The following is a 25,750-nucleotide window of genomic DNA, read 5'->3' on the forward strand; positions in this document are numbered from 1 at the left end:
GCCCCCGGCTGTGAGCAACGCCGTGGCTGCACGTGTGGTCTTGCAGTGAGTTGCTGCAAGCCTCAGGGGAGAGGGATGCCTGCTGGCAAGGTCAAGTGGGGACACAGCTCATAAGTTTGTCTAGGATGTCTTCCTTTACCCTGTTTGGTGTAAAATAAGCACTGAGGATGGGACCTGTTTTTTTTTTTGCTTTGGATGGTGCTGTCTCTTTCAGCTGGCCTTCCATAGGTCTCTACTGCCCTGGTTTCAGCTGTGGAACATTCACTCTGTAGCTGGGAGAGCTGCAGTTCCCTCCCAGCAGCATGCAGGGCAACCGGCTGGCTGGGAGAGGGAAACAGCCCCAGCTGTACCAGAGTGCTGAGCCTCTGCCAGCCCCTGCAGCTCAGGCTGGGTGCACTCAGGTATTTTTGGCAGAAGCTTTTGCCATTTGAACAGCTACAGTTTGTGTAACTTCATGCTTCTTGGTTACTCAGTGAAGCTGTGTCTTCACCTGAGAGCAGATGACATTGGTGGGGTTTAGGTTAGCTGCTCTGAGAGGGACTGAGTTTTGCTTGGTGCGTAGAGCTCAAAAAGGGTTGAGAATGCTTGACAAGATGTGTGTTGTGGGTTGCTGTTGTGAGATGGGTCATTATGACTTATTTTCAAGGGGCCAGGGGAGGAACAACCCCTAACCAAAACATGCAAGATGCGGATCATAAAGATTCTCAATTGTATTAATTTATTTGCAATCGGGGAATAGAGATCAACATACCTCTGGTTTGTATAGTCTTAGAATTGTCATTGACATGCAGCTGTGTCCTCCAGGGAGGCACAGAATAAACTTCTTTAGCTTTGCAGGAAAATATATACCAATGCATTTTATATTGTTGCTATCTTTTGCTCCAGATCTTGCAGTGGGTAAAAACATACATGTTTGAGAATACACCACGTGTGGAATTTGGATGATTTAGAAGTTTGTGCTATAAGGAAAGTTTGGGTTTTAGACTCTGAAACTCTTGTGGGAAGGAAACCCTTTCATCCCAGTTATGTGAAGTTTTAAAATTTATCACACCTCTGGATAGATTTTTTTCTTACAGTTTGAGCAGTGCAATTGGAGGCACCTCATTTTTATCCTTCCCTACTTCTTGCCATCCTCTTGTTCTTTTCAGGAGATGCCATTGCCGTTCAGGGTACTGCATTTAGACGTGTCGTACACATATCCACTATGAATAGCATTGCAGTTTGAAAGTAGTCATGTACTCAGGCTTTTCCAGCAGTGCCTTGTCATGCTGTGTGGTTTACCCACAGGCTACACTTAACCAGTTTGGGTTTGGCAGCATGAGTCACTTAGAAAAAGTCTGTCCCATTTTAGGCTGTACAGTGAGAGTTTTAACCTGCTCGGGTCTGTGGCCCATCCTGGGAGTCCCTTGGAGGTCTTTTGCCAGCCTTCCTCACAGTGACTGGCTGGACAGGGGGAGATGCTCTTCCAACTCCTGCCTCGGAGTTAAGAGCCTGTGCCAGTTACAGTTTTCTTCAGAGTTTTCAACTTTTGGGCAATGCACCTAATTACTTGGTTTAATTCTGCCTGTCTTGAGTCCATCCGTTGTGGCTCTCTAGTTAGACTGCGTCACTAGTAAGTAAAATGGGCCAACATTAACATGCCTCTATCCAGCTGTTCTTGAGGATTAAAACCATATTGGCTTGCAGTCACTGTTCTCAGCTGTCCAGAGGCAGATACCAGAAACAATAAACCTGATGCTGAGTTATGGTGGCAGTGAAATGTTTATAACAAAGTCCAAAACAACCCACAAGCCAACAAATAATGAAAAGGTCTTTACTTTACTTTTCTGGGAAAGGAGTGGATGTGAGTGCCCCAGAAAGCTACTTCATGCTGAAAAGGGGCATCTCTTCCCCTGCCCCACTCCCCTCCACCCCTTACTACAGTAATAAGATATGAAATGACTAGAGATTGCTCTTGTTAAAACTGAGAAGGGGTGTCATGTGCCTGGTGGTGGTTCTAGGCATACCCGTGTGCTCTTCTGGCTGGTCTTTCCATCCCCTCTTACTGCAGACGTTACTTCTGGCTGCGTTTCCATTTCAGAAGGCAGCAGGAGCCACATCCTGAGTTTGTCATTGGTACTTGTCACAATCAGGCAGGAAATAGGAGTCTGGGAGAAGCGGGACATAACTGTCACTGTAAATATGCCTTGACTCGGAGTTTGAGGAAGCTTCCAATCACATCTATCAGATTGGAGCAGCCCTGTAATAAGGGAAGGCAGCTTTTGTATGAATGCCAGGGCTGCTGTTGGTGTAGTGCTGGTACCTTTTCATCCTTTCCACCAGTACACTGGAAGCTTGCAGTGATTAACTGGCTGAGAGCTTCTCGCCTTTTCAAGAAATATGCCCACCTGGATTGGCTTTTGGCTCTGTTTAGGAGAGGAGTGCTTCTGATTGGGGACTCTGTGTGCCTCTCCAACTGAATGTCAAAACCAAGAATATTAAGCAGTATCTTTAGATAACTCCGAAGTATTTTAGACCTCTTAGATACCAGTAACAGTGTACATACCAGGATGTACACTGCAGCCCTGGAAGTTGTTTTCTTTGATAATTATCAAAACTCATCCTTCTGCAATATTTCTATCTGCCAGTTTGTTTAGAGGAACCTTTCAAGTTTGGTATGTCTATAAAATGATTTGGAAGTCTTAGCTGTAATGTACACTACAAAGCATATACATTGTGTGTGCAATAAGAGACAATTTGTAATTCATCAGAAAGATAACATGACTGATTTGTGGCTGGCTGACTTGCCTGTTGAAAGAGTAAACTATTTTGCCAAAACTGCTTAGTCCAAAGGAGTTGAAAGTAACTCCTCCATTTGAGTTATAAAATGCTTCCATCTTTCTAAGCCACTCGGAACAAAAATGGACTTTGGGTTTGGGTTTGGTTTCAGTGGGTGAGTGTTGTCTCAAGCACAACCCTGGTCTCTCTTGACTATTTTGCCTTTAGCAAAACTATTCTTTATTGCACAAAGGGAACGAGAAGGTGGGACGGGGAACAGAAAAAAATGACGTTGGAGTGTGTGATGCATCAGAACAAAATTCGTGGGGTTTGGGTGTAGTCTGGTGGTTCTCAGGATTCACAGGAAGCCATGCTCTCCAAAGTGGTCTCAGTCCTGTTTGGATGAAGACTCCATGGGAAGTGGAGCTGACAGATGGCAGCAGGAGTGTGCAGAGGGAAGACATAAATAAGACCTCGTGGCTGTGCAGATTAGTTATTGCTCAGTTTGCATGAGCTTAACTGAAAAGCCCTGCACACCAGTACTGCTCAACAAACCGCAGGCTCTTCTCCTCGCCACCCTCCTCCCAAGCTCTTGGGAGAGCTGTTGCTTGTGTTTGGGATTATATCTGCTCAAACAGACCTCTTAAAAATGTCACTTCTAGTTCCCATTGCAGAAGGAGCAGTGAGGAATCCCTGCCGTCGCGGTGAGACTCTGACTGTGTGTCAGAGAGAAGGGGTGGTGGGAGGTTTGGCAGGCTGCATGATACGCAGCTGCTTACAAGTTCATACAGGATTGCATCTCCTTGGGGCCTTTTTTTCTCAGCTGCCTGTGATGAGATCTCTCCAGCCCTGTAACAACCTCCTGAAAGGTTTTTGGAGACTGGAGCAACTTTACATTGAGGAGCTGGCTGATAGATGGGTCCTGCTAGCAACTTCTTGACGAGTCAGTGGGTTGCTGAGGGGTGGCTGAAACAACCAGCAGCTTTTTCCCGGAATATTATTTCTGTTCTTAGAGCAGGCTGGATGAGGGACTTGGAAGCATATTGTCAAATCTTGTTGGAAGTTGCCCTTGGCCTGATTTCTTACTGGCAAATGTTGACTTGTCTCGGGCTGCTGTTGAACTAGTGCCTTTGCAAATAAGAGGTGCCAAAGAGCCTGTCCACTCTGGGACTGGCTGTACCATATGTTTCCAGTTTTGCATATTGTAGTAAAAATTCATAGGAGAGAAGGGAAACTTTAAATCATGAAACCAACAGAACTCAGAAGTACATTTGTAGATGGCAAGTGGATGGACCCACTGGTTACCATTAGTTTTGTCTGCAGTAGAAATCGATGTGAAATCTTTCACCATTTTTAATAATATGGGGACCAATTCACAAATGGAAGGCCAGGGCACTAGGTCCAAGAACCTGGGTACTTGATTTTATTTTTGTGTCTGGGTGGTCCAAATCATTAAAGTTTTTTCTAGAAGCTGTATAGACTCTCCAGCTATTTTTTTTTTTATTTCTGTGAAACATCATGTTTGATTGATGTTACAATTTTCTGTGCTTTGCAATATTTTACAGTTCTTTAACAAAGAAAAATGAGTATGAGTGGTGGCTTTCAGGTTTCTTGTTTTGACGTAGAAGACTTCAGGGTTAGGGCTGTCTTGGCACTGCGAGGGCTGGCAGTAGTGCAGGGATGACCCCAGGAGCCCCATCTCACCGTGCCTGGAGGCATGAGTAGAGCTGGGATGGGGACCAGGTCCAGTGGCAGGGACAGGGCAACTCCGGTGCCCTGATGGGCAAGGATTTGGCAGGGTTGTAGCTGGTGAGAACATTACAGGGAGTGATGTGTCTCATATTTGACCTCCAGCTGGATTTTGGGTTAAATTACACATTCATGGCATATTAATTCTTAGTACAACTTGGGAAATGTTTTCATTTTTCTGTCAGAGTTATTGCTAGCTTAGTCCTTGTGTGGGTCTTGCAGGTTGTCAGCTTTTAACTGCAAGCCCTGAAATCTCACGAGTCATTTTTTTTCAGGCTTAGATGCTTTTGTGAGGAGGAAACAAAGTACCTTATCCTGTCTTAATGACACACAACAACTGATTTTTGCTGCGTGTCCCCAGTTCCCTTGAATAGAGTATTTTGACACTCAGAAAAAACTTGATGTGACAAGAATGCAAATGAGCCCATAAGCTTGTTGTTAAAAATGTCTGTTCTGCTGCAAGTTTAGACATTGATGAAACTTGAACAGTTTTTCAGCACTGAAGTGCTTTTGTCAACAGCTGCAGTTCATAGAATTGGCTGGTAAAGGATTATATCCTAATTACACTAACTGAACCCTGACCTGGGTAATTTGAAGCTGGCTGCCAGCTTACTGGCTAGAGTTGGTCATTCCTGCCAGATGATTTCCATCAGCGCTCTAGGCATCAGCCTGCCTGTAATGAAAGGTACTTGGAGCATGGCTGTCTTGAGGTAACATAGCAACTTTGTATTTTCCTCCTGCTTCCCCAAATGCTCTCTCCTGATCTCAGGAGGCTGGGTCTGGCCACTATGGATGGTGTGGCAGCTGCAGGAGGGGTTTCCAGGAGTTGCAGGAAACAGGGCATCATCCTTCTCGCAGGGAACTGTGGTGCTGGCTGCAGTCGCTCAGCTCGGCCTGGCAGGATGGGAGGGAGGGATGGATGGGAAGAAGGAAAGGGATGCTGCTAGATATTTGGTGATGGTGTGGAGCAGGCAAAAGGAGAGAGGTAGGCACACCTGGTTGCCATCTTTGATGCCCTGTGCCATCTGGGACGTGTTTCTTGTTTCAGCTTCCCTGGGTCACTCACTGTCTGGCTGAGCATCACGGGGGCCTCTTCTGAGACTGGCATTGGGTTACTAAGGGGGGAGGAGAAACCCCTGGCATTTACTGCAGGGACTAGGAAAAGCCATGTTTCCATTCTGTTTGCAAGCTCATTCCTTTCGGTGCTCTGGGCCCCTCTGCTGTTTCTGGTAGTGGCCATGGGTTTTTCACTGTGCTGTTCATTGCATTGGAGTAACTTTTTAAGTTGTTTTATTGGTGTTGCCAGGTTGCTCTTTACTTAAAACGAGTATTTAGGATTCCAAACACCGACAAAATTAAATTTTATGTTGATTTTATTTTTATTTTCTTTCTAAGTTGGGGTGCTTGAAATGTGTGAGTATTGTCTTGTATGTTGATTTATATATATATTAATACAAAGCTAATGCTTCTCACAAATACGTAATTTCAGCAGATACAATTTAAATGAATCACCAAAAGATCAAAGTCTGCCATATCAAAAGCCATCAATGCAGATTTTTTTTTATTTTTTTTTTTTCTTCAATACTCTTGTGACATGCATGAAACCTGGGTGAAAGTGAGACGTTTAAGCCAATATCTTTACAAATTACCTTGGTAACCCCTGGTTTACCTTCTGGTTTTCAATAAAAGCAGGACTTCAGAATATCCTTCCAAGTGGGAATTGCCACTGAGATGCATTTTAATAAAAAAATGTGCCAGGGGTTGGAGGCAGTATCTCAAATACTCCTTTAAAATCTAATCAGCGTTATTTTATGCTGGCTATAGCAAAAACTTCCGAATCTGCCTTAGGATAAGATGGCAGTTTCTTATTTTAGTCAAAATGAGCAATCTAGCCCTTATTAGTTGGTTTATACAAGTTCTGTGCTTTCAGCTGTGAACTTCATAATAAATACTGTTTGCTTTGAGGCTGTTCTTAATACTAGTCTTCAGAAATAAATTGAATTCCTACCTCCTGAGTGTTGAGAGCAGTTGTTTACTTTTTCTTTCAATTAATAGTTTGCAATGAAATTCTCAGTTCCTCTAGAACTCTTTTTTTTTTTTTCTTTAAGTTCAACCAGTTGTGGTGTTTGTCTCTTGTCAGTTTTTGACCTACTGACTGCCCTACATGGCTCAGATGTTCCTTCAGCTCTTCCTTCCTAGTGTAACATCTGCTTTTTCTCCTTCGTGCTACCTTTGCAGAGCATCAGGAGAGCATGAGCCCTTCATGCTTTCACCTGTTTGCAAGTATCATGGATAAAATAACATCTTTCTAAAGAAGGGACTTTGTGAGCCAATGTTTGTACTTTCTCTAAAAGGAAGCTGCTCATGGGAAAGGGAGACAAAGTACGCTGTGGCAGGCTTCTCCTGGACTGTAGTTGTGTTTATTTATAAGAAGATAACTAATGTGAAAATGCAAGCTGACAAGTTGAAGCTGACTTGGGGAGAGGTCCTGCTTGAGGCAGTTGAGGATAATGAGCCACAACAGAAGTGGTGGCTTAAGCAGAGAAAATAAGGAAAAACTGTACAAGGGAGAAGCCCTTGGGTAGAATTCCTCCGTGGAGCTCCCTGCCAGCATAAGCTTTATGGTAGTTCTGTGTTGCTTTTGACACTGACACATTCCACTTACAAAAGGACAAGAGGACATGACAATCACAAACTTTATATTTTTCCACTCAGCTTGTGTTTTCGAGGAACTTATTGGAAAGTTTCCTATGGATTACAGGCAGCTCCTGGTACTAGTTTTCAGGTGTTGGTGTAGTGTCTGGTACTTAAAGCTGATTTTTTTTTTCCCTAGGGAGCCTTTGTTTTAGTCTCCTTAAAAATATTTTTTAGATTTTATTTAAATGGCAGGGCTTCAGAAATTACATGATACTCAAGGATAGGAGTGTGTCTGGTGCTGTAGTATTAAAAGTTAGATACTGAGATGTGCCAGTTTCCACTGTCAGCATAAAAAAAAGATTTCTTCCATGTGTCACCAATTCAGAATAGATCAGGATTAATTTTTAATCTCTTCCTTTGGAAAGTTATCCCAAAGTCCACTGGAACTTGTCATTAAGGAGGCTTTCAGCTTCGATGTTCTTTAATTAACCAGTTACTAATAGGTCTACCTCTGTTTAGTTGCAAGTTACTAGTTCTGCTTCTGTTTAGTTACCAGCAGTAATACCTCTTTTCAGTTCCATACTGGCCTTCTATAAGTGACCTGTTCTGCCTTTTCAATGCATTCCTAAAATGTAGGCCTACATTATATCTTAATACAAGGGGAAAAAAGTATACTGAAGTCTGTTCACAGGAATTGTTTCTCTTCATCTTAGAAGATGACAACTTTACCTACATACAGGGGCATTTATTTGCCTCTTCAGAGTCCCCATTTGCATTTCCATCTTGCAGCCTTCTTTTGTATCTCTGTCTGCAATGCAGCTTGTCCTCCCATCCTTTCCCTATTGAAGAAGCTGCTGGAGCATCTTGTTTGTGTAGGGGTTTTGTGTAACTCAGGCTTGATTTGTTACAAACTCAGTTTTATCAATTTCATGAAGAATGTGTAAAAAAACACCCCACCCAACTCGCTTCTGCTTAGCAGAGAAGGTAGTGGTGACCTGTGAGAGCTCTTTGTGCCAGGGAGTTTGTGCCTTGGGATCTGGCATCCTGACAGAGATGTGCTCTGAGGTCAGGCAGAAACCTATTCTGTATCTAAGTGTGTGCAGGTGAACAGGGTTTCATCCCAATGCCTGAGGCAGTCTTTCACCCTTTTAGGTAGCCTGGAGGCAGGCTAGTCAGTGTGGCTTGTTGTGTTGAGTGTGGCTGTTGATTTCAGTAGCTTAACTGGTTTTCTGGAGGGCTGCAGACTCTGAGACCAGGATAGGTTTAGTTAGGGTAGGTAGGTTTAGATTAGACCATAGGAAGCAGCTCTTCACTAAGAGGGTGGTGAAACACTGAAACAGGCTGCCCAGAGAGGTGGTGGAGGCCCCATCCCTGGAGACATTCAAGGTCAGGCTCAATGAAGCTCTGAGCAACCTGATCTGGTTAAAGGTGTCCTGGCATTCTGCAGGGGGTTGGACTAAATGGCCTTTAAAGGTCCCTTCCAACCAAACATATTTTGTGATTCTGTGAAGTATAACTGAGATAGAGTGCCTCTGGGTGGGGGTCTCCAAAGTCCTAGTAGAACAGGAAGGGTTGCTTGCACAATACAAGCTGGCAATTTTCAGCTCTGGCTGCTAAACCGCTGTGGAGAGAAGGGCCAAATGCACATCAGCAGTAGAAGTGCTGTGGGAAGCTAACATAGTAAACAGAGGGTGGGTAGAGATGTGCTGGAGGGTTCTAAAATAGCTGACAGAAGGCAGAGTCCAAGTTTAGCTAGAGAGAGGTATTACTGGTGAGCTGGTGCTGTGTCAGGGCAGCAAAGCAGCCAGTAACGTTTATGCTGTCCGGGCCCCGGGTGAGGTGTGGACAGGCTTTGCAAAGCCTCTTGTAGTTTGTCAGGCAGAGTGTAAACTCTTTGGTATCAAAAGCAGTGTTATACATAACATTCAGATTTTTCTCTTTGAGCCAAGCTTCCAGCTTGACCCCTGTAGCCCATCTACTTGATGAATCGTTGTGGTACCTTGTGGGTTGGAGGGTTCAGCAATCAAGGGAACGTGGCTTACGTAGAAAATAACAACACAGGAGATGACTGATACTTCTCCTGAAGATGTACCAATGTCAGCTCCCAAGTATATCTTTATTAGCCTATTGAGATGGCCTTTTTTCACAGAAATCAATATTTCATTTCAGTAGAAGAGGCCTTTCATCTGTGTGTTTCACCTTTTTGTCTACACTTTCTTGAACTGAATTTTCTATTGAAAACCAGTTAGATATATGAACGTATATTTTACAACTCTTTTTTTAAGCAAAACGTGATTAAATTTGAATAACTCAAAATGTCACATCATGGGCAAGCCAGAGCAAAGCGGAATTTTCATGCAATGCCTCATTTGCTTTCATTTAAATGTAAAAACACAATTTTCCATATTTTTTATAGCTTTAATAGTTTCTTAAAAACAATTACCCAAGGCCTTTGGTCACTTGATATGCGTGTATTGCAAGCAGTGTTTGAATACAGTGCACATCCTAACAGTAAAAACATAATTATAGTAATTATAATTACTATAGTAAAAGCAAATGCATTTCCAATGGAACAAGATACCTGGGAGCAGCCCACAACTGCTGTAAGGTCCCTGAACTGTATGAGTGTGTTGGCAAAGGTGTTTGTAGCTGCTCATGAAGTCTGCCAGCTCTTCCCTCGCCTGCTGCTGTGTTTAGGTGTCTGCCAGGGTTGAGTCAGAGCCTCTTGAACAACTTCCACTTCTGTTGCCAGTCTGGAGAGGGAAAAAATAAACCGAAATCAGTGGTGGAAAATGTTTTGCTTTGGATCTCCTGTACCTAAGATATCTATACCTGAACATAAAAGGGACCAGAGCTGAACTGTACTTCACAGAACTTTTCTGGACAAAAATGAACTTCTGTGTCCATGCAGTTTCCATCCCACTGCTGACTTCTGTGAGAGTAAACTGACAGGCATGGCTTGCCTGGTCCTGGGTGTGTGACTTTATTGAAATGAGTGAGACAACTTTATGCCAGTAGTGTTTTCCTTGTCACCCAATAAGTTTGATTTTTCTAGCTGAATTCTATGTAAAGCAGTAGTTTTCTTGATGTTTAATCTGCTCAAGGCTTAGTGTCAGCTGCAGAGTTTCTTCATTGGGGCACAAATGGGGCATGGATGGTGAGGGAGGAGAGAAGAGGTTATCTCTTGGGGAAAGTACCTGTGCCTGCGTTTTCCTTATCCAATTACACAGAAATCACGAATTTGATGGTTTTCTTTCACGAAGTATAAGCTGCTGCTGGTGTGCAAACTTCAGACATCTCTGACCTCTTTTGAACTTGCTCACTTGAAGCTTTCTGTTGTGCATTTCAGCTGAGCTTTGATTATGACGACTTTGAAAGAAAAGTTCTTTGATGGAATCTTGTATGAGGCATCTCTCTTGAAGCAAGTTGAAACCTATGCTTTAAATCACGGTGTTTGCATCTTAATCAATACTGAGACACAGTGAATTAATCTCTGTATAGCCCTGAGGGGATCATCTTCATATGGGGTTACGTTGTGTGCCTGAAAGACCTTACACCTGCAAGAAATAAAAGCACACCAGCAGCGTGAAGACTGTGTGTGTAAGCACAAATCTGTGCTATCCACATAAATGTTTCCATAAATACAGGCAGGGAAATTTCTGAGCCTTTCTGGATGCCAATCATCTGAGCTCCTAAACAGCACATGGGATTATTAACCTCCCTTAGATGAGTGACCTGCATTTGGGTTCAGGAACATGTCATGACTCTTGTGATACCCTCTGCTTCTCAGTTGAGCATCACTCTTGCTGAATTCAGGATTGTGGGGTTTCTGTGTATTGCAGAGACAGTTGAAGCTACTGATTGAGTCAAGTGGGAGACTGAAAAATGCTGTGGCCAGTGGGAACATCCTTGAGGAAAGCAGAGGGCAGGTGCTAATTTGGAGTTGCTATGCACGTTGAAAACTGCTTAATATGAGCAGTTGTCATTAGATTTGCTACTTTTAAACATGTTCATTAATACAGTTGCATTTCTGTTTTAACCCGCCTGTAGGAAGGTTCGAGGCAAATCATTATCTCTGGCTGTTACATGATTTTGCTAACTCAATATATTTCTTCTGCTCTGATTTCTATAGCAAGAGAAATTTTAAATTTGTTTATTGTTTTAGTCTTTCAGGCCAGATGCAACAAAACACCTGAGCGTTCAGGCAGCTTCTAGACAAATACTGAAATCACACTGAAGCCAATGACATTTAAATGTGAGCTTTGCAGGACTGGGGTGTAACATTCAGCTGGTAAAAAAGGAGGTTAAAAACCTGGCTTTCCATTTTTACTGCTGTCATAAAATAAGTGCAAGTATTTTTACAGGCAAAGTAAAGCCCACTAATGTGAAGGTCGTGACCATTTTTGGTGTGTTTTCTGCTGCCTCATATACCTCTTCCTGATGTCTTGGTGTGACCAAACCCCACTGTACTGCAAGAAGCTCTACAGTAGGCTGCATAGAAAGTTAAGGTTTTTTACTTCATGTATTTGCTACAGCTCCAGGTACTGTGGAATGTAAAACTGAGGCAAAACACTGGTGGAACTAAATCCAGATGTTACAGTCTTAGTGGTCCGAACTGGTCATCTTCTTCTGACACATGCTTAAGCTGACCAGCTGTTTGAATATGGAAGGAATTCAAGTGCTCTCCTGCATTTTCATGGAGAGGTGCCTTGTTGAATGAGCTTCTCCTTTCCTCCAGGTATCAAGGGTAGCCAGTGCCTGTAGATAAGAATGCCATCTAAGCTCATTTAGCTCACACAGTTTCCCTGTTTCCCAACACACAGTGTCATTAGAACTGGTTTTTAGTTGGCTTTGTCTGTGTGTTTCCTTTCTTTGTTTTCTTTTTCTTTATTCTGTGAAATTCGCTGTGCAGCTGAAACTGGAAATGGGAAATTATCACTGTATTTTTAGGTCTTCTCTTGTTCTGTGCTTCCCAGCAGTGTTAAAAAAAAAACCCTGGAAATGCAGTGAACTTTCTGAAATACATGTTTAAGTAAATTGGTGCTATATTTGGGACTTAAAGCTTCAATAGAGCATAAACTATAACACTGACTTTTGCTGCAGATTCTTACAGTATTCTGGTGGTTTGACCTTAGCTGGAGGTTGGGGGGTACCCACCAAAACCACCTTGTCACTGTCCTCCTTAACTGGACAGGGGAGAGAAGATAAAATGAAAGGCTTGCGGGCTGAGATAAGGACAGGGAGAGATCACTCACCTATCACCATCACAGGCAAAATGGACTCAGATTAGAAAAAATTAATTTATTACCAAAGCAGAGCAATGAGAAATAAACCCAAGTCTTAAAAGAACCCCCACACCAATTTGTTCTTCCTGGGTTCAATTTTACTCCCAATTTTTCCATCTCTTCCCCCCTGAGCAGCACAGGGGGATGGGGAATGGGGGTTGGGGTCAGTTTGTCACATGTCATCTTTACTGTTCCTTCCTCCTCAGAGGGAGGACTCCTCACACTTTTCCTGTGTTCCAGTGTGGGGTCCCTCCCACAGGAGATGGTCCTCCATGAACTTCTCCAACATGAGGCCTTCCCATGGGGGCTTCAGCTCTTCATGAACTGCTCCAATGTGGGTCCCTGCCACGGAGTGCAGACCTTCAGGCCAGACTGCTCCAGTGTGGGTCCTCCACAGAATCACAAGTCCTTCTAGATACCTGCTTTGGCATAGGCTCCTTTTTCCATGGGCTGTGGTCCTGTCAGGAGTTTGCTCTGGTGCAAGATCCCAGTAGGGTCACAGCTTCCTTCAGGTGCATCCACCTGCTCTGGCATGAGGTCCTCCATGGGCACTGATCTTCTACTGATATTGCTTTTTCTTTTGTACATTGTTGTTATTGTTTTAAACCTTGCTTTGCTGCTACTTATCAGAATTAAATGAGCCAGTGAGAAAATGCCTGGTTTCAGGGCAGAGAAGGTGCAAGGGGTTTTTTGTTGTCTGCAGGATCAAGATGGTTAAGTAATTATCGATAGCATATCCAGTTCTGGAGACCTTTCAGAGGCAGTAAGGCAGAATGGAAAGATCATTTTGCAGTTAAAGGTTGTGCCATGTCCCTCCAGTTGGGCAACCCAGACAGATTGAGACCTGTCTGTCCCATCCCAGCAGATGAGTAGGTGTAGAGTTAACCTATGCTTCCTGCCCCAAGGGCCAGGTTAACCCTCTCTTAGCTGGTCTCTTAACAACCACACTGTCGAGATGAGCTCCTGTAAGCCTGTGTGCAGCACAGACTGTTGGGTTCATGGTGACAGGCACTGCTATGTGTTTTCTACTGTGTTGCATGTAGTTTCATAAGGGCATGCAGTTTTAATGAAATGTACATAAAGAGAAGGCTTTCCTATACATCCCCTGTTATAAAAATGTAATGATTTTGTGTATGAGGAAATCTTTTTCTTTTTCCTAGCATAAACAGAATCATCTATGTCCATGGATTAATCTCATAACACTTATTTTTACACTAATCTATTATTTCATGCATTTTGCCTGTCCACTGCCTGAACAAAACTCACAGCTGTTTTTTGCAGGAACCTGCTGTACCCTGAACTGTAATACAGGACATCTGTAAAGCAGCTTGTTCTCATCATTCTTCCTCAAATATCTGGATTTTTTGGACTGTGATAATTCTAGCACTTCGAAGGCAGAACAATGCTTTGTCCTTCCATGGCTTAGTAGCTAATTTTGAATGTGTGTGGAGCAGAAATACTTTCTGTGGCTGAACAAATGAAAACAAAATGGCGGTTTGCTCGTGGGGTGGCAGCAGTGGGGGCGTGGGTGCTGGGCCAGGCCTCTCAGTTCCTGGGACAGAAGCCAGCTTTGCTGCCAGGCTGCTGGCTGACATGGCTGTACCTGCCTGGTGCAGTAAGGTGCCTGTCAGAGCAACGTGGGTGGGTGAATATGGGGAGAGGAGGGGGAGAGCAGCAGGTTCAGGCACGTGTGAAGAAGGGCACGTGGAGACAGGAGAAAATCCAGTACCTTTGCAGGGGGTCATGCTGTGGTGCTCAGGGCAGTGGCATGGTGGCAGAGATACATCCTCCCAGAACCAGACCACCTATTTGTGGACAGATCCTCTGGATTTGGTCAGTTCCTCACGGCATGGGTGATACACACAGTGCCCTTGGTGCCCCCCAAGCTTGTGTAGGCTCTGGTGGCCCCACTGAGGCCCAGTGTTGGGTGGTGGGCTCGCTGAGAGAAGAGGCTGTGGGAATGTTGGAGTAACATATCCCCAGGGTAGCATGAGGATATAATGACCTTTGCCATGGTTCCCCAAGCCAGGCCTGTTGTGATTATGAACAGTAATGAAGTATTCCTTGTTAGGAAAGAAACCAGGCTTGCATCTTATTTCCAGCTAGAAAATGAGCTTGAAGTGGGAGATGCCAAACTCCATAAGCAGAACCTCATTTCAGGGCAAGGGTGGTAACTCCTTAAGGCAATCTTTTCTTTGAAGACTGTCAAAAGCATTTAATTATTTCTCACCTAAGGAAAGGTACACATAGCTCCCATAGCTCTAACACTTACTGATTTTAAATGCCAAAGTCCATGCACACTAAAACTTGGACAATTAAAGGTGATAACACTGCGATTAACAGTTTTATAACCATCAAACTGAGTGATTAGCTGAGAGTATCCAAATTTCTGACAGAATAATTGATGCTTAGGGAGGTGTTCATTTACATATCAAGGTCTTCATGAAGCCCTCAGGGATCACAGCTTGCTCTTTATGTTACACAGTCAGACTTCAAGTGCAACAAAGTTTAACATTTTTATGTTGCAAATTTTCTCAGATGTCAGCATTTAGGCATCAAAAATTCAACCACAGCAGTAAATATAAAAAATCCAGACAAATGGCTCCTATATGATAGGAGGCCTGTGCTATAGATAAACATAAAGCCCTGTGTTTCAGGGGAGAAGCTAATCAGGAGTTCGCTTCATCAGGTCCTAGCTCGAACCCTTCTGAAAGTCTGTGGAAAGAGTCACAGTGGTAACAGCAAGCTTTGAATTGGGCCCAAGGTGCTTTGTGGGGGGTTGCTTCTTTTATGGTAAATGTAAACACTGCTCCCTTGATTTTTCACATGCAGGAGCCTAAATGATTCCACATAGCTGCGATATTGGTGCAAGATTTTGGTCTGATGTGGAGCACTTGCATCTGCCAATTCCCTGCAGTTCCTGAAAGGAGCTGCTGAGTACTGCAGGCTGGTTGCAGGTCCTGGGTGCTCGGGCCCAATGCACAAGTAACAACACTGGAGATGCAGTGTCTCTCACCTTCAGGTGGTCCTAACCCTTGCACGAAGTGCTGCAGCTGAGAATGTGGGGGCACTGCCCTTCTGTGCCCTAAAGCTACTCCTGTGGAGCAGCTGCAGATGGGCTGGGTTTCTCTGAGGCTAGTAGAAGTAAAGGTTCACTGGTTTCTGGGCAGTTTATTTCATCTTTCTATAACAAGTGGAATCTATTGATAGATGCTGACAGTAATTTAGGGGAGACAAATGTTGTTTCTGTAGCTCTTTGATCCTTATGCTGGATCATCCTAGCCATTAATGTCTCTTGGGTTTGATATCCGCAGAAAACTTGCGTGATTTGCATGTTAAATTAGTAGCTTATTGAGGTGCCTGAATTCTTTAATTCAGCCTAAGCAGCAGCTTGTACAAACCATAGTTTCAGACCTCAAGGAATGGTGATGAAATATCCCTGAAGTCTGAAGCTGCTGATTTTAAATAAATGTTGCTTAAGGATATTTTGAAGGGTTTGTTGCTGGCTGATGGGTTTTGTTGAATGGTGGTGCTCCAAACGGTTTCTGATTTTGTAAAGCCGTTTCTACCTTTATTTTAAGCCTTTAACTGTTGCATAGGTTTTTAAAAATACAGAGCTATGCTATCTCTTTGTTTTGAATGACTCCAGAAGACTGCCTGATACCAAACTGTGTTCTTGAATTGACTGTGACTTGTGTTTGCAGGTAATGTACCTCAGTGTTTTGTTCTTGGTGTGAAGATCATACACGTTGTAACTTCTGCTGTTTGGCTGATGGCTGTTAACAGCCACTGACACTGTGGAACCACTTTATAGTGAAACCTTTGATGTGTCCCTCCTCTGTTCTCTGCTTGATAGATCAGTTTCACTGTAGGTGGGCTTTCCATAGCAGAGGAGCTGTGACTTGGCATGTGCAGTGTGAGATTGTTCCTAGAGCAACATTGTGCAATGACAGAGATTCACTATTTCACTTGATTATCAAATCACTTTGCCCTTTCCAAATTCACTATAAACTGGGTCTGCTATGAATCTGAGCTTCAGAGAAGCTCTGCTGATGGCATTGCGTAGATTATTGCATCCTAATCTCGCATGTCTTTTGCAAAGCTTTCTATTTTTTCTAATTTTTGTTTCCTTTCTTGCTGTAGTCTCTTTTTTTTCTCTATTTTGTGTTGTAGGATCGGGATATTCACCCCTTGAAGACGACGAAGATGTGTATGCGCGCAGTAGATATAAAGGTGAATGCTTTGCTTACATGCTAAAGAGGATCAGCTGATTGCTGAGAGAAAGCTTCCTCCTTTTTCTTATCGTGGATGATAAAATTTTGGTGATCCAGCTCCATGGTTTTTCTTATGGATTTTTAGATCAAGATTTAATTTCTACTTTTTTTAGCGATGGAAATTAGACCAAGTACTGATCACCACTCTTTTATGCACCTGAGTAAGTAACTTTAGCACTGCCTCTGCTTTTGGAAGATCATGAAAATCTAGGAAGAGCTTCTCTTCATACATTCTAACAAAGCCATCAATGATAAACTGACTCAAAACCTGGCCCTACTGGTGGTAATGTATAGAAGTGCATGCAAGAGAACTTGATTTTCATGACCTTTTTTTTTCCTGCCCAGCATAAAATTGTTCACACTTCCAGTTAACCTCCTGCCTGAAATGCCAAACAAAGTGTGTTTAATGAATAAACACACATTCCAAAAAGAAACTATGTAGTGGTGAATGAAGTGATGTGTTGGTAAAGCAAATTTGGGTTTTCCTCTCTAATCAAGATTTTGCCATTCAGCAAGATTGAGAAGTTTTTTCCACTACCAGGGAATCTTTCATTTACTGAGTCCATTTTCTTAGAAAGTCTGCTTCTGTCTCAATATCCCTCTCCTTTGCCAACATCCCTCAGAAGACTAGACAGGAAAGAAACTTAGCATTTAATTTGTCACTTGGAGTGGTAACCGTGTTTCTTTTCAGTAAACTAATCTGTGGACCTGCTGCAATTGTAATGTAATCATTTTGATTATGTGAAAATACTGGACATTGATATCCTGTTGTATGCTATTGATTCTCTGCAAAGAATCAATGGGCCTTATAAGAGGTAAGTCATAAAGAAATTCAGACATTTATGAAAACAGAGGAAAGCAAGATGCTGTGGCTGTGTTGCTGTTTTCATAAATGTCTTCCTTGACTCCCAGTAAAATATTTCAGTATAAAATTTTGCTTTCAAACTCTCTAAAGCTTTCTCTAGGTAAACTCATTTTTCTTTGCCTTTTAACATGTAACCCTCTGCAGACACATAGAAAAAGAATTCCAGAGATCATGAAGATAGATCAATGCCAATTCATGCCAGGGCAGGCAAGTAGTTAAAATGCAGGTTCTGTATGAATTCCTTTTATATGGTGATCCGAAATGGATTATACTCATGTCAGCCAAAATGTCACCAGGGTAAGTGAAACATAATGACTCATTCACACAGATGCTAAACACTGCCCTGAGTTTGGAAGCACTACTGCCAAATGTTGAAGATCAGACAATGTGAATCTAAGAGCATTGAGTGCAGGAGTAGAAAAGGCTCACTCTTCATTAGTGTTTCAGTTGATACTGGGGGGAAGGGAGTGGAAAACAACAAACCAAGGAAAAAGTGGGCTGAGTTGCTGCGTCCAGAGCTTCTCCTCATATGTGCAGCCCAGCACAACTGAGTAACAAATAACTAAATGAATTTTCATAACAGAAGTTAACATATGTAAGGAGCACTGGTATTTATCCTCGCACGCATACTTCACAGTGCAGCAAGCTCACACACTCATCCTCTTTGGCATCTGCAAACAAAATGTTGTCATTTACTGAAGGCAGAGGGAATCAACCTCCCACCAAAACCTTTTTGTTTTCAGCTGGATGTTTTTCAACTTGCTCAGCTTTCCAAAGAAACATCACTGTGTGCCCACAGCATTTTTAAAGAGTGTTTCTCTTCCTCCCTGGTGAACCCTCAGCTCTGTCGGCTGGTGTACCAGCAAGCAGCAGTACAGATGGTCACTTTGCATGCAGGTGGTTGAACAGGACTGAGGGTGGGGGAAAATGATGCCCTAGAAAATGCTTTCCTTCCTACCACTGGGAATCATATTTGAGGAGGGCTTCCCAAATGCAGCAGTGTCTGTGTTCATCACAGCTCTAGTGCTGCTGTTCTCATGATCCTTGTTTCTAATATGTTTTCTCAAATTCTGTAAAACAGTAGCCGTAGCCACAATGTTGTGGCTTCAACCCTTCCTGCTTGCTGCCCATTTTCCAGTGGTTTCAAACACCAGATTGAGTCTCTGAAATGTTTTGCTGCGAAGCGGGAAGGCAGGCTGTTGTGTCGCTGAGGAATGGTGCCAACTTTCTAGGAAACAAAACCACTGCATAGTGCTACCTAAAACCTCAAATTTCAGTCAGGTGAACAGATGCCAGCACAGATGGGGAAGCTCTGGAAGAGGTGTCTAGGAAACCCATCGCTTCTCTTATTCCCAAAGCTTTCTCTTGTCTTGAGGCAGGGAACAGCTTGTGTGACCTTTCAGGTCCCCAGCCAGCCCTAATATTTCATAAATACTCCATGTAGCTGCTTAGCCTTTGAAAACCAATATGTGCCTTCACTTAAGAATAAAAATCTCCTTTGATCTAAGCCTTTGTTGTGTTGTTTGATGTTCTTTCAGGCACATAAGCTTTTCAAATTGGGTGGGGTTTTTTCCACTGATATCAGTTGGTCTAAACCCAGATATTTGCCCCCTTACAAATCCTGCCTCACCCACTTTCTTCTAATCACATTAATTTCTAGAGCAAGCATAACAATGTTTTAGATCAAACAGATGTTCCTCCTAAACTCTTCCAAGTTATCTGCATCCAAAAGCATGTCTGGTTTTGTTTTTCTTTCTGACAGTATCATTTGGTCCAGTTAAAGATATCCTGGGAGCCTTGCTTTGTCTCTTTCTGTAGACCACCATAGCTGCAACGACACTACATGAAGGGCTTTCTCTTTTCTATATTCCATTTGTGCATAAACCAGCATTTGTTAGCTGTTCACCGCTTTTTAGAGAAATAAAAATCTATGTGCAGCTTTTTACTCAAGGCAAATGTGCTGCTTGTAAAGCCACAGAAATTTGCAGAAAAACTCAGGCAATTTCAGTATGGGAAGCATCTGCTTTGTATTCTTCTTCTTATTATTATTATTATTAGCCTCCTGATCATACTGCAAAGTGTATTTGTCTTAACACCCTTTGCAGAGGAGGTCAGCCATGCACGTTTGTGGAAACCTGCAGCATAAAGATCTTGAACAGATTTGCTGAAGGATCACTTGGCTGGCTGGGGCAAGGGCCGAGACGTCATTTCCCCCCCTGCTCTACCACTTCAGACAGAGTTCTCCCAGTAACTTCAGATTTAAATCCCTCTGCATAAAACAAGAGATATCCTCCTTATTTAAGGAGATTCTACAAACTGGGAAAAGCGCTTTTTTTTCCTTAATTAAAAAATAGAATACTGAAGCTCAGGGTCTCGGGGCATGAGAAGAACAAGTGGGGCAGAGAAGTTGGAAATTTGGGGGATGAGACCACTGAAGGGGGAAGTATGAAAAACCCATTGTTGCCTGAGGAGGAGGATTTTTCCAGGAGGTGAATAAAACGGGGGCTAACATACATAACACTTCTTCATAGGAGAAGTGCTCCAGCCCTCTGATCATTTTCACGGCCTCCTCTGAACTCATTTCAGTGTGAGTGTGGGGCTGATCCAAACTGTGTCGAAAAATGTACATAACTATAGGCATTAAGATCTAGATGTAAACATCTGCTGAAGCTGACTGAGAAGTTGTTTTTACATGTTTTCTCTGACTTTGTAACCGCAGAGTGTTAGGGGTTGGAAGGTACCTTGAAAGATCATCTAGTCCAACCCCCCTGTCAGAGCAGGATCACGTAGATTAGGTCACACAGGAACGGTTCCAGGAGGGTCTTGAACGTCTCTAGAGGGGGAGATGCCACAACCTCTCTGGGCAGTCTATTCCAGTGCTCCATCAGCCTCACAGTGAAAACAATTTCTTCCTATGCTCCAGCTTGTACCTGTTGCTCCTTGTCCTATCACTGGCCATCACTAAGAAGAGCCTGGCTCCATCCTGCTGACACTCATCCTTTATGTATTTATAAACACTGATGAGGTCACCCCTCAGTCTCCTTCAGACTCAAGAGGCCCAACTCCCTCAGCCTCTCCTCATAAGGAAGATGTTCCACTCCTTAATCATCTTGGTGCCCCCACACTGGACTCTTTCAAATAGTTCCCTGTCCCTCTTGAGCTGAGTGGCCCAGAACTGGATGGTGAACATTAGTAATGATGAAGGCTAAAACTCTGTGTTGGTTGTCGTTCCCTCCCCCTGTCCCCCATCTTGCTTGCAGATTTGGACTTTGTTGTCACGTACCTCCTGCATGTGGCACATTGTCACACAGGATTTTGGGACCTGTCATCTTTCTCTCTTTGCCTTGCAATCCCTTTTCCCTCTCTCTCAGTATGTCCTTTTCAAATCTTGGAGCTGAGAAGGAGCAGGCTTAGTTGCTCCTTCTGTAGGAGACTCCTACTAGGAAGCAACCTACTGCATTAAAAATGTGGCTTTTTTGGCAAACCTTGTCAAAGCTACACAAAGATTTTGAAACTGGTAAGAGAAAGTCTCTGTTTCATGGGTATCCCAGTATGGTGTTAAGTCCCTGCAAGAAGTCTGTATGTACATTGTGATTATTTTATAGTCATGACCAGTTATTAAAGGTGTTTTTTTCCTATGACTTCAGCAGAGGCATTAGTCATGAAGTCCCAACGGAATTCCAGCATTCCTCTGACTTGGCAGACCCATCCAAGTCACTGTCTTGCATCCAGGAGCAACATTAAGGTGGTTCTCATACTTCAGGTTATGTTTCTGTGGTAGTAGGGAGAGGTAGTCCTCCACCCATCTTTTGAGGTGAAGAGTGTAGCACATGAAGTCCAGACCTTCAGAACTGGATTTAAATTTCTGTGGCTTGGTTTCCTTTTTCTGAATATGTGCTAAGTGTATAGTATGCTCATGAACAAGTGTTGACAGCCTGCTTCACCATGGTCTTCTCCACTGGCTGCAGGGCAATCTCTCTCTCCGGCACCTGAAGTGCCTCATCCCCACCCTACCCCCTCTTCTTCACTGGCCTTGGTGCCTGCACAGTTTCTTACACCACCTCACTCCCTTCTCTGGTGGCAAAAAGCAGCTGCTTGAAGGTTTTTTCCTCCTAAATGTGATTCCCAGAGGCACTGTGACCGTCGCTGATGGGCTCAGCCTCAGTCAGCAATGACTCCAGCCTTGAATTGGCCGAGGTGTACTCTCTGGGGCCTGCAGAGAGCTTCTAGCTGCTTCTTGCAGAAGCCACTCCTGTAGCCCCCCCTCTCCACTAGAACCCAGCCACATAAAACTGGACAGAGACCCTCTGGAGGGTTTGATGGTAGAAATGCAGGTTTTTGTGCTGTCAAATATGTGTATTGTGCCTGAGTGCATGTTGCACCTGGAAGCTACAAATTGTTACCAAACCAGAGAGAAATAAGGTCAGATCTTTCTCAAAAAAATCTCTTCACTGGGTCTGTTGGATTGGGCACGTGCCTTAGCATTGATCATGGCAATGGTATTGTGCCCATATGCTGGTAGAAAGCCATTTTGATGGTGATCAAAACAGCATTTGAATGTTTCGATGTGGCACCGCGCAACTGAGACCAGCGAGGGAGCTGCTGTTCTTGCGCACAAGTTCCAGTTCAGCCTAAATCCTGGGTGCCAACTTGGAAGGGAACTTTGCAGAACTGGAGCCATGTTTAATCCCTGAATGATTGTTCTGACACAGGGAGGATGCATATGGACAGGCTTGACGTGTTGGCAAGATTATTTATGTAAAAATTGCATCCTTTGTAACTCACAGAGTTCAGCCAAGGCAACATCTCCTTTACTGCACAAATTACTATGGAAGATAATTTTTAATTTCAAAGGGACAGTGAGAGAGCTAAACGTTGTCAAGATTACTACTCCAGTTAGACCAAAGGTGTTCCTAATGCAAACTTTTGTTAGCAAAGAGAAATGAGATGAATCCACTCGAAAAAACAAGAGGTGGAAAAAAGGTCTGGTTGTCATCAGACTGTCCACGTGGTGGCACACTTATTCCATGGACAAAAAACCCACTGTACGCTTAACCCCCCACCAATCTAATGATTACAGTCTTTAATGCTTGTGATACAAAAGAGCTGCCAGCCTTTGAGGGCTGACCTTCTGGCATATAAGACTTAGAGTACCTTGCTGCACGGTTAATTTCTCTACTTTGAGGACTGGTGCCTTTTTAAATAAGACATATTTTTCCATTTCTTCTCTGTGACCTTGACTAAAGGAAGGGATTTTATGTTTGTATCTGACCTTTTACATTTTGCTGAGTACTATGAGTGTGTTTTTGTTCTCTGTGCTAGAAACACCGTGGTGCTCCCCCATTAAGGTGAAACATGGTTATGCAAACTGCAGGACGCCTCAAGGGGAATATTACAAGAATGTACTGGGGACGAGATGCGATATTCGCTGTCAGAAAGGCTACGAACTGCATGGCCCTCAGCAGCTAATTTGTCAGTCAAGCAAACGCTGGTCTGGGAAGGTGCTGTGCAAGCGTAAGTAGCTATCAAACCTGTGCCTGTGCCTCGTGCCTCAGATGCAGCAGGCGCTAAACTTGACTTGCCTCTGAAACCACGTGCTTGGGCTTGCTATTTGCATTTTAAATGTCATCAGTATGCTTTGATACATATATTGTCTTGTTTCTGAGGATCTTGCAATGGTACATGGCACGGTAAGTATCCTGAGTGGTACAAATACCCTTGGTAGATGACAAGGATGGGGAATATTCTGTGAGCGGGATTTTGATTTGTGGGAATAGTTTTAAGATAGACCCGTGGAGTTGCTTTAAGATGTTGCCCATCTTGGATTTTGTAAGCTGACACAGTTTGTACCAGGTGTCTTAAGTGGGATTTTATAGTAATACATTATCTGAGAAGAGAGAAATAGGTACTTGCCATCTTTTTCTCATATAAATATTGCATTAGGCTACCGTGTATGTAGAGTTAAATTCAAAGTGCAGCTGATAAGAACCACGTGAAGAGCCTCATGTAGAACACAACTTTCTCCCACTTGTCATTAGCTAGCTGCATCCTTATTTCTGTGTAATACCCTGCATTCATGTAATCCTAAGTGGGATAAGAGGTTTCCAGAAATATTTGTGTTCTGTTCCAGAAAAGCGCTGCCCCACCTTGTCCATGCCAACCAATGGAGGCTTCAAGTGTTTAGATGGTGCCTACTTTGGCTCGAGGTGTGAGTACTACTGTTCACCAGGATACCAGCTGAAAGGCGACCGTATAGTGACGTGCATGGACAACAAAGTTTGGAGTGGCCGGCCAGCGTCCTGCGTTGGTAAGTAGGATGGTTAGTCTGCATCCTGGAAAACCTACATCCTGAGGTACTTGCTGGTGCCAAATGAATTCCAAAACTCTCTTTTATCCAGTTCCTGGACAAAAAAGCAGCTGTTCCTTTTGAAGAACCAAAGAATAACTTTCCAAGGAATACAGTGGTTTCTGTCACTTAATACTTCCAGTCCGAAGTGACTATGTTCCTTACACACACCATCACTTTAATAAAGATGAGGCTGGTGTAAATGGTCAGTGCTTTACAATGCTTATAGCAGCCTTCACTGATCTCCTGTGTGACTCGTTCCTCATCTGTAATTGCTGTGCCACTTTTCTAGTGTTCTCTGTGCTGGAGTCTGCCCTGTGCTCTGCAACTTAATGGTAAAACAGGTTTGAAACTAAACCCTTTGCCTGACCTCTCCTGTTGCTTTTCTTTCTTGGGGTCATGGTTTCCAAATGCATCCAGGGAATATGGACGGATTGTAGTTACCAGCATGTCTGCAGTGAGCTAAACTAAATTTCAGCCTACTTCACATCAGTTATGCCAGCAGTTTCCATTACATTGTCACCGGTCTCCTGGGAGCCTTGGCTGGAATAATTGTTTTTATTTACATAAATCAAAATCAAGATAAACAAGTATTGAGATTTAACTTTCCTTCCTACTAATGAGATTTCAGCAGATAGTAAAGTCTCAGCTGCTGCTCTTGTTTCTGGGAAGTATCTGATAAAAAATTCAGCAGCCACCCACAAAGGAAAGTATGTTTTGGCTATCTGAATTGGCAACCAGTAATTTAAGCTTGTGGGTGGTAGAGCATTTGTACTCAGTGTTTTCTGTGTATGATAACTTGGTTTTCCTCAGAATGCCTGTGGCTCAGTCTAGGTTAGTAGGTGGCTTTGGAGTCTCTCCATGGGGCCTGATGTTCATAGAATTTTGTTCAGGTTTCCTGTACATGGTGTTGTACAAATGAGCCTGCTGCTTAGGGTCTAGACTGTTTGTGGTGTCCCTTGTTTTTGTTTACAAAAACAAGCCATGTCATTCTCAGTGGTGTAGCCAGAGGAAGTAAAACAAACCCTTTAAGTTTGGGAATGATAAAATGATGTCTTCTCTATTTCCTGGCACCTTTAGAATCTCATCTGTTTGCAGCGACAGGGTGCTTATTACAGAGGATGATGTCTTGCAGAGTAGAGAGTGAGCAAGTATGTCTTAAGGAAAAGAAGATGCTAAGTTAGCATCAATGCTTTTCTTATTCCAAAAATACAGAATAGTTGCTTGTGCTGGTTCTAGCTTCGACAGAGTTAATTTTCTTCTTAGTGGCTGGCACAGGGCTGTGGTTTGGGTCTGTGCTGCAAACAGAGCTGGTAACACAGGGATGTTTTAGCTGTTGCTGAGCAGCGCTCACACAGAGCCAAGGCCTTTGCTGCTCCTCAGCCCACCCCCAGCAGGCTGGGGGTGCACAAGGAGTTGGGAGGGCACACCAGGACAGCTGACCCCAACTGACCAAAAGGATATCCCATATTGTATGTCATCATGCTCATCATGTAAAATTGGAGGAAAAAGAAGGAAGGAGGGCGATGTTTGGCATGCTGGTGTTTATCTTCACTAGTCATCATTAGTCTGCTGGAGCCCTGCTCTCCTGGGAGTGGCTGAACCCCTGCCCGACCACAGGAAGCAGTGATTGAGTTTCTTGGCTTGTTTTGCTTTGCTTGCATGTGTGGCTTTTGCTTTACCTATTAAATTGTCTTTATCTCTACCCAAGAGGTTTCTCAGTTTAACTCTTCTGATTCTTTCCCCAACTCCCTTGTTGGGGGAGTGAGTGAGCGAGTGGCTGCCTGGGGCTGGGGTTAAACAGCCAATTGTTTAAATTGTTGCACAAGATCTGATG

General features: G+C 43.4%; 1 protein-coding gene across 1 annotated transcript in view; it reads left to right on the forward strand.

The window, feature by feature from the left end:
* The window catches only part of SRPX (sushi repeat containing protein X-linked), a gene marked incomplete at both ends in the record, with an annotated part of 44,780 nt that overhangs the window by 6,996 nt on the left and 12,034 nt on the right, over positions 1 to 25,750 (forward strand). Inside the window, 3 exons of the mRNA XM_084268943.1 lie at positions 16,602 to 16,661; positions 22,890 to 23,081; positions 23,698 to 23,874. Of these exons, the coding sequence (XP_084125069.1) occupies positions 16,602 to 16,661; positions 22,890 to 23,081; positions 23,698 to 23,874 (429 nt within the window). The remainder of the gene's footprint in view (positions 1 to 16,601; positions 16,662 to 22,889; positions 23,082 to 23,697; positions 23,875 to 25,750) is intronic.

The sequence above is a fragment of the Gallinula chloropus genome (genome assembly GCF_964237585.1).
Source record: "Gallinula chloropus genome assembly, chromosome: 1".
Lineage (NCBI taxonomy): Eukaryota > Metazoa > Chordata > Aves > Gruiformes > Rallidae > Gallinula > Gallinula chloropus.